Source organism: Onychostruthus taczanowskii, unplaced genomic scaffold, assembly GCF_017590055.1.
Source record: "Onychostruthus taczanowskii isolate IOZ18803 unplaced genomic scaffold, ASM1759005v1 scaffold53, whole genome shotgun sequence".
NCBI classification, from domain to species: Eukaryota; Metazoa; Chordata; class Aves; order Passeriformes; family Passeridae; genus Onychostruthus; species Onychostruthus taczanowskii.
In genome coordinates, this window is record NW_024502902.1 from 5,987,347 (window position 1) to 5,995,989 (window position 8,643).

General features: G+C 46.4%; 1 protein-coding gene across 1 annotated transcript; it reads left to right on the plus strand.

Annotated features, from left to right (window-relative positions):
• The first annotated feature begins 311 nt into the window (after positions 1-311).
• CKAP4 (cytoskeleton associated protein 4) lies at positions 312-8,224 on the plus strand. The gene is made up of 2 exons (XM_041416862.1): positions 312-810; positions 5,234-8,224. Exons 1-2 carry the CDS (start codon positions 502-504, stop codon positions 6,503-6,505), a joined length of 1,581 nt encoding a protein of 526 aa, XP_041272796.1. The 5' UTR covers positions 312-501; the 3' UTR covers positions 6,506-8,224.
• The last annotated feature ends 419 nt before the right edge of the window (positions 8,225-8,643 follow it).

The window sequence follows — 8,643 nt, forward strand, 5'->3', positions numbered from 1 at the left end:
AGCTTGCTGAGGTATTCCAGCCAAAAACGCAACCAAGCAAAACAGAAGTTGCGTGAGGCACAATTCCGCCGCGTTCCACCACAAAACTACGAGCGTGGCCAAAAACTGGCAGAAGGACCGGTCTGGGTTGGGGGACACCCGGCGCGGGGGGCTGCGAGGGGGAGAGCGCTCCCCGCGCTCCCTCGGCGCCACCCCGGGTCGGGAGGGGATGTGTCATCGCGGGGCTGGGCCGGGGCTTCCTCTCCGCCCGCCCTTCGCTTCCCGGTCCCATTGCTCCCCTGGGGATGGGGCTGGGCCCTGTACGCCACGTCTGCCCCCCGGCAGGGACGGAGCCCATCCCCGTGTGCGTGGCGGCTTCCCGGGGCGGGGGCCGGGGCGGGGCGGGGAGAGTGGCGCGGCCCGGGCCGGCGCCTCCGCCTTCCCTCCATCCTCCCTCCCTCTCTCCCTCGCCCACTCCCGCTGCTCCCGCTCCGTGTACGACGGCGGCGGCGGCGTCCCGCTATGTCGGCCGCCAAGCACCGGGGCTCTAAGGGGGGCAGCCCGCCCGCCGCCAACGAGAAGAGCGCGCAGCTCGGCGGCGGCGACGAGCCGCCGGCGAAGAAGCAGGCGGCGGCGGGGCACGGCCGGGGCGGCAGGCGCCGCGGCTGGGCGATGCTGCTGGGAGCCGCGGTGGTGCTGGGCGCCGCGCTGCCCGCCGGCTGGTACGTGCTGCAACTGCAGGAGGAGGTCGGGCGGAGCGCCCGGGAGGTGGAGGCCTCCGGCCGGCAGCGGCAGGAGCTGGCCGCCACCCTGGACACCGTGGTGCAGAAGGTAGCGCGGCGCCGGGCACCGCCGGGGGCGGGCGGGCTGGGCACCGTCGGGGCGCTCGGTGCTGCTCGGCGGGGCGGGGGTCAGCATCCGCCCGTGCAGGGGGACGGGCGCGGGGATTCGCCCCTTAAATAAGGAGCTGGGCAGCTGTCGGATGGCCTGGCTTGCGGGAAAGCGAACATGTCCCGTTGCCTTTCCCTCCTCTTCCGTGCTCCCTCAAAGATGTTTCATGGCATTAGAGGGGCATGTGGAGTCAGGGCCGCGGTATTCCCCGTGCCTGCAAACGTGGCCCCGGAGCAGCGAGAAATCCCTGCCAGGCAGCGTAGAGCTGGGCGGGACGGGGCGGGACGGGACCCCGCGGCGGTGGCCGCAGTCCCCAGCTCGGCTTTCCAGGGCCTGTGCCTGAAGCCATTTTATGGAATGCAGTCCGCACGCTGCATTAGGTGTCGACAGCGGTGCGGACCCGCCGTTCCAAGGAGCCTGCTGCCCGTAATTCTGTATATTCGAGGTCCGCAAATCACTTAACCTAGCGGGGCGAACGAGCTGCTCGTCGCTGCCTGTCGAGCAGGCAGATGTGCATGCCAAGGGACACTGGGTGGCAGCGCTGTCAGAACGGGGCAGGATCCTGCCTCAGCGTCCCCGCACTCTAGAAAACAAAACCCATGTGAGTTTCACCCAACAACAGAGGCTGTGCCAGAAACACTGCTGCAGTACCCTGCCTCCCACGTTCCTGCCGCAGTCTCTGGCCAAGGGAGTGAGACTCGCAGTGTCCAAGGCAGTCCAGGACCGTGGAAAAGCTGTGAAGTTGCTGGCACAGGATGTGGCTCAAGTGAAGTGAAATAAATGCTCACTTCCCTCATTTTTTTCTCAGGCCCTTATTAGCCTCCCAGCTATAATTTCACAAATAGCACTGTCCACTTGGACACATCCTAGGTATCTATACCCGGGTGCCTAAACCCTTTAAAAATGGCATCTGTGATTGCATATCATCAACATACAATTAAACTTGTTTCCTGGGAGTAGGTTAATTGGTTGGAAGACAGTATGTAAAGTTATGACTGAATCAGATCAAGGAAAAGGAAATGCATGTCTCAGCTTGACTGCTTTCTGCATGGCATTCAGATTACCTATATTCCCTGCGAGCTTGGGGCTGGGCTGGCAAAGGGGGACGGGCACTGACAGAGATCTTCTGGCTGTTCAGTGCTTCCAGAAACACAGTGGCCTTCACATGTGGAGATTATATTGTCAGTCTTGGAGTTTCCTGTCCCATACAAGAAGAAGGAAAAGGAAAATTCATGTCAGCGGGAGAGAAGAGTTGTAAACTTCAGGGCTATAGGGCTGTATCTGAAGCTAGTTTTAAATCCAGGGGCCTTGACTCACTGATGACAGGACAGTGATTTGAACTAGCAAAGGTTGTTGCTTTTTACTGGTTTTTAAGCCATTTTTGTAGACTGTAAGGAGGAAGAAGTTGAAATGGCAAGATGTAAAACTACAATACATGAGTGTAGAACTTAGATGAACATGGAATGTACGAGCCCTTCTAATCAAAGGAATGTGGACAATTTGCTGCCTCCCATCTCCGTGTCATTACAGAAAATCATAAGTATGTGTTACATATTCTAGGAGATGAGCATATAACAGAAGTTTATAAATAGTTGGTTTCAAAGACAACTGAAACTTACTTGCCTTTGTATAGCAGATGGCTTTTAAAGGTGGGGGAAAGAAATGACAGGGTTTTGATGTAACTCACGGAAGTTTTGGTTGCTGTGGTTTGGTGACACAGGAATTTGCTGTATTTCGCTGCTTCACAAAGGTGTAGGATCCTGCATTGTATTTGCAGAGTGCCATCAGCACAGGCTGCTGTGTAGCTTTGCCCTTCATCTGACTGCAGAGAGCTTCTGTCAGGAGTAAGCATTATATAAACTTGTCTGCTACACATTGAGGAGAAAGGAAATGATGTGGAAGGTTAGTCTTTAACATAGCACCATTCTCAGAGAGGCCAAGGTCATTTGGTGTTTAAACAAAAGGTAGTATGACCAGTTAGAGAAAACAGTAGTCATTGGCTGAAGATACATTTTTATGTACTGTTTGTGATGTTAAATCTGTTAAGAGCTATGGCTTCACATCTTACCAGCCATGTACGCCAAAAAACCAAACTCAGATGAAGGTTCACACACAGCCCAACTGCTTTGAAGCTGTGAGTTTTTACCCCTCTTGTGCAAGGGTATTGCTTTGAGCCCTGGTAGCTCTCGGTTAGGACAAATACTATTAGAAGCTGGTATATTTTGAAGACCCCACTCCATTTTACTATATCAGAGCTCTCTGATCTTCAAGTGGCTGGCCCAGATGGGGAATAGCTTCAGCTTAAACCATGAACATTGCCTGAATGCAGTGGAGGAGCAGGTCTAAAGTACTTCCACTGTGTAAGGTGGGATCCATCTCTGTCAGTCATACAGTTGCAGAGACCCAGCCCTCTGGAGAGTTCTGGCTATTTCTGATTTATTAGACTAAAAAGACAGTTACTTGCAAATATGAATTTGGTGATTTGGTTGAAATGTGTCACTGTAATAGGAGGGGGAGGAGAATTTTCCTGTGTTATCCTGTTAGATTTCTGACCTCCATTTATAGTGATACAGAAAAAGCTCTCTGCTCTCTGTGGAAATAATCAGAATGGATGACAGCTAAGATGTAATGAAAATGAGTTGGTAAGTCAGTCAAATGACTGGTGCCCAGCTGCAATGTGTGTATGGCAGTATTACCTTTTCCATCCCTTCCCCTTAGCTCAGTTCTAATTTCCTATGGGAGCAAGTGTAGGGAATGTAGGGGCATTAGAAACCCTTTTACTGAAGAGGGAGAAAAGAAGTCATCTTAGTGGGTATTGTTCGAATGGCAGGGGTCTGTCAAAGCAAAGGCAAGTCTCATGGACAAACTCTACAATCCCTGCACAGTATAGACTTTCTTAAAAACAAAGGAGGATTTTGCCAGGGATTTGCAAAAATACATAGAAATAACTTAATTTCTAATTAAACATTAGAATTCTACTTAAGATATCTGTTAGGTCTTTAGAAAATGTCTAGGTTCTGAGTCAGGGAACGCTGGAGTCTGCTTCAGTTGAAAAGAAAAAAAAAAGGCAGCTGGGTATTTCTTTCTAAAACCATTTAAAATATACTTCTTTCTATTTATAGAATAAAACCACCCCTCCAGCTGTGTATCTAATCAGTAAACATGGCAGCCCATGTGGCATGGCTGATTAATGTACCCCTCAGACACAGGGAGTAGTGTAAGGCAGGGCAACGTGCATTACTCAGCACTTGCCGTCCTACCAAAGCCTTGAGGTATTTTCTGTGTGATGGATTCCTCTTCCAGCCAGTGGGAGTTCTTACATTGCTTTACTAAGTTTAAGAAAGTACAAGCCACGCATGCACACAAAGGTTTCTCCACAGTCTTAAGGCTGATGCTCAAATTAAGTAATGTGTGCTTCCCTGGCCAGGATCTTACCTTTAAATGTGAGAGTAAACAAATGTGGCAGCCTCTCACCCCTTGACCTTTCCCCTCTGGCTGCTACTAAAACCAACTGTAAAGATAGTTTTTGTAATTGGGAAATTTAATAGCGTACCTGATGTAGTGGTAGGAACTTTCTCTTAACCTGAGCTAGATGCAAGGCAGGCTCTTGGCAGATGCTGTGCTTTTGTTCTTTGTGTGTACATACATGAGCCATGCTCACTGTGAGTGTGTGGGTGTATGCAGGAGTGGGAAAAACAAGCTGCTAACTATTTAGAACATTAAAGACTCCCTAATTTTTTTCTAATCTTAAGAAGTAGTTAACAAAAAAACCTCTTGTGTTTCCGTTGGTGTCTAGGAGCAGCAAAAATGTCATTACTACTTCCATTCCTTGGCCCATACCAGCTCCCCTCTCCCTCTAATTTTTCCGTGTTTACCGCAAAACTTATTTTTCATGATCAGATATTGTTCTTTGGTATTCATGCCTGATAAAATATAATCCCAGCTTTTCCGTAGTCAGAAACTGATGCCAGATATTCTTTTGGTTTGGTTCCCTCCCCGCCGCACCTTTTTCTAAAGACTTGTAGTCTTTAGAACCAGGAATCCTATATGGGAGGGATGGTTCAGAGGTCTGCATGGAGACTCTGGAGACCTGGGTTACTTTTTCACTGCCACAGCTTTCCTGGCTCATGAGTGGCAGGTCAGTGAGGCCAAGGACCCTTAACAGATGGTGTATGTACTATAGAGCTGTAAGGCTCAACATGCTGGTTTTTTTGTGCTCCCATATCTGTATGCCACTGGGTGACTTGAGGTATGGGGCATGAAGGATTGCAACGTAATCATTTCCTCTAGTAACAATGACTATAAGGAGTTCGGACAAAAAGGATGAAATTACTGATATTAACCATGTGTGTTTCTGGCCTAGGTACGTTCTCTTCAAACCGCATTTGGAGAGTTTGAATCCATTATGAAAATTGTTCAGCAGAAGCAGGAGGTGAGCGAGAAGGCTGTTAAACAAGGGGAGAGTGAAATAATCCGGATCAGTGAAGTGCTTCAGAAACTGCAGAATGAAATTTTGAAAGACTTGTCTGATGGCATTCATATGGTGAAGGATGCAAGGGAACGAGACTTCACATCTCTGGAAAACACAGTGGAAGAGAGACTAACAGAGCTGACCAAGTCTATAAATGATAACATTGCTGTATTCACTGAAGTCCAGCAAAGGAGCCAAGATGAAATCAACAATATGAAAGCAAAGGTTGTTTCACTAGAACAGGCAGATGTCTATAAACATGAAATTAAGGTGCTAAAAGATGCTTTTGATGAGATGCAAGCATCCATGAAAATGAAAGAAAAGGACATAGAGACCTTGAAGAGTACAATAGACTCCATGGAGTCTGATGTGTACACTGAAGTGAAAGAGTTAGTCAATCTCAAACAAGAACATGAGAAGTTCAAAGAAGCTGCGGACACTGAACACCTTTCATTAAAAGCTTTACAAGAGAAAGTTCTGAGAGCTGAGGATTCTATTATGCAGCTCCCTAGTGACATTAAAAGACTTGATGAAGATTTACTACAAGTTAAAGCCAACCTCAACAAATGGGAAGATAATGAAATCTTCAGAAAAGCATTAGAAACTTTTGGGAAGAACAGTGAAGGACTGGCGTCTCGATTGAGGCACATAGAAGACAGCCTAGAGTCTCTAGCATCTGTTGCTGCTCAAAACAGTGAAAAGTTGGAATCTTTCCTTTCTAAGGAGGCAGAGTATGAGAATAAGCTCAATACCCTAGAACAAAGCATTACCACTCTTCAGGGCCCCTCAAATACAGATGTAACTTCAGTCACAGATGTTCTGAAAAATCTTGGTGAGGCACAGACTTCACTGTACAACGACATGGAAAACTTAAAGAGAAGCATCAGTGACTTGCCATCCTCTGGTGCTCTCCAGGATTCTCAAGGTTACCTTGAAAAGTTTTCTTCTATGGAAGGCTCTGTAGATGAACTGAGATCTTCTGTTAGCCAGGTAGATTCCGATTTGAAAATGCTAAGAACTGCAGTGGATAGTTTAGTTGCCTATTCAGTGAAAATTGAAAATAATGAGAACAGCCTGGAGTCTGTGAAGAGCTCAGTAGATGATCTGAGGAATGATCTGGAAAGGTTGTTTGTGAAAGTAGAAAAAATACATGAAAATATTTAGGCAGTGGTGCTCCTTGGGCAAATAATGGGTTAAGGAGAATAGCTTTTGTATGCCCTGTTTTTTACTCTTTTAAAAAGCAATTTGATACCTCCAAAGAGAATAAGAATACTTTAATAATAGAGACAGTTCTGCTTATTTCATTTATTTCTTTTCCTTGTAGTGTGTTTGGAGTTTTTGTTGTTTGGTTTTTTCTTTCTCCTAAATTTTGTTTTAAGAAAACACAAGTTTAGTTGGGGGTTGAGTTTCTTAAGGGCTCATCTTCTCTATGAAGTTGTACCACAGTTAAGTGTAGTGGTGTAACTACAGCCTCGTTAGCATGGACACATATTTAATGGCATGAAGGTGTTTCACACTGCCACTAGATATCCCACACAGAAAGACTACAGCTGTTCTGGTACCCAAAGCATACTGCTGCACTCACGGAGAATTCTACTGGTATGTTTTGGTTCAAGAAACAAAACTACATGCTCTCTTAAACTGTTCACTGTGATGAACTTAACAGTGGAGCATGTGTGCAGCACCTCACCTGTTTCTGCCGTTTGGGACTCATATGTGGTCAGTTCACCAAGGGTCAGCTGAGCTGTCGTGTATCTCAGTGAGACCTTAGTCTGTACCAAGGAACTAACAAGGTTTGAGGTAAGTGGCACTGCCTGGGGCTAAGGTCTAGGAGATTCATTCTTTGTGATCACAGGCTTCTTTGCCAGCATCTTCAGCTGCTGGTGCAGAAGATCAGTGCTTAGAAGGGACGTCTGAAGGATGGGATTAATTTCAAGAGGGTACAGTAATATTTTTGTCATATTTTTAGACTGTTTACGTGATTAGGCTGTGTCTTCCTTAGAAAGATCTAATTTGGTCTTTGATAAGGGATTTTTCTATAGAAATCATCACAAATTTGAGGGAAGAGAAGAACCAAAATTGCACCTGTTGTGTTCCATATATAACAAGTATGCTAACGACAGCAATAATACACTCCAAAACACATAAGAGGGAAAATCACCATGAAATCAGCAGAATTGCTTCTATGGCATATACATTTCCAGGTTTTCACACAGCTGACAGTGACCTGAACTCTTGTTACGTATTCAGGACTTGGTGCCTGATTCTTGTCACTATTTTTGTCACCAGGTGTCTGGCTGAGGTATTGGTAGCAAGGGATCCTTCTAGGAGACCTGATCTAGGAGAGTGAGGAAAAAGTGTCATAATTCTGTAGATGATCTTTTAAAAACCACTTTCTCGTGGAGCTTCTTTGGTTTTCTGTCTTTTTGGAAAGGATTTCAAATATCCCTCCTTTTCAAGTTTACTTTTGAACTTTTTCCAAATAATTGGTAAAGAAGTCTGCATGTGGTTACCTTGGAAATAGGCTGTGGACATCATGCCCACCTCAGCTTGGACCAAACAGATCCTCGACTGTGTTAAATGAAAATTCCTTGAAATAGCATCTCCCAGAAGTGGGAACAGCACAGGTGAAAAGGAGTTCTCCTAAGCAAATAGGATACTGAACCATATCCAGTGTTGTTCCCACTGTAAACAGGAAAGAATTGCTGTCAGAGAAAGAGGGAGCCATGGCATTAAGGTAACTGTTGTCACTGTTGGAACTGCACTGTTCTTTGTTGACTTCTCAAGTTCTTGAACAATGTTGTTTAGGTTACTGTGAAATGAACTGTATGGCTTATTTGCAGTATTTTTAATACATAATAAACATTTGGAATATTCTTTGCACGTTTTTTTTGATGGCTGCTTGCTTATTGTTGTGTTTCCCAGGGTGTTTCCAGTGGGGTAGAGGGAAGGCTTTGGGGAAGCACCAGATGTGCTGCAGCCCTGTACTTGTTCTCAGCTTCCACAGGGAAATGTTGAGCCACTTTTGCTTGCTGTGGTTAAAAGCCATCTCTTGGAAGCAGGGTTTGAGTCTCATCAAGGTGTTGCTGCTGACAAGCAGACTCAGGAGCCCAAGAAAGTGACCATAAAGTGTGAAATACCTGATCTGTGCCATTAATGAGTTCTGTGCCAGACACTGCCAGCAAGGCCTCTGTAAGACTTCACGAATGTCCAAAGCTTGTAGGACAGAAATAATGTGCAGAAAGAACCTGTGTGATATTTCCATAGTGGCCACTCCTTTTTTTTTAGCTTGGAATGCTTGA

Coding starts and splice junctions, on each gene's coding strand:
- CKAP4 (XM_041416862.1), top strand. CDS start 502: ATGTCGGCCGCCAAGCACCGGGGCTCTAAGGGGGGCAGCCCGCCCGCC. Junction 811..5,233: donor TGGACACCGTGGTGCAGAAG/GTAGCGCGGCGC, acceptor TTTCTGGCCTAG/GTACGTTCTCTTCAAACCGC.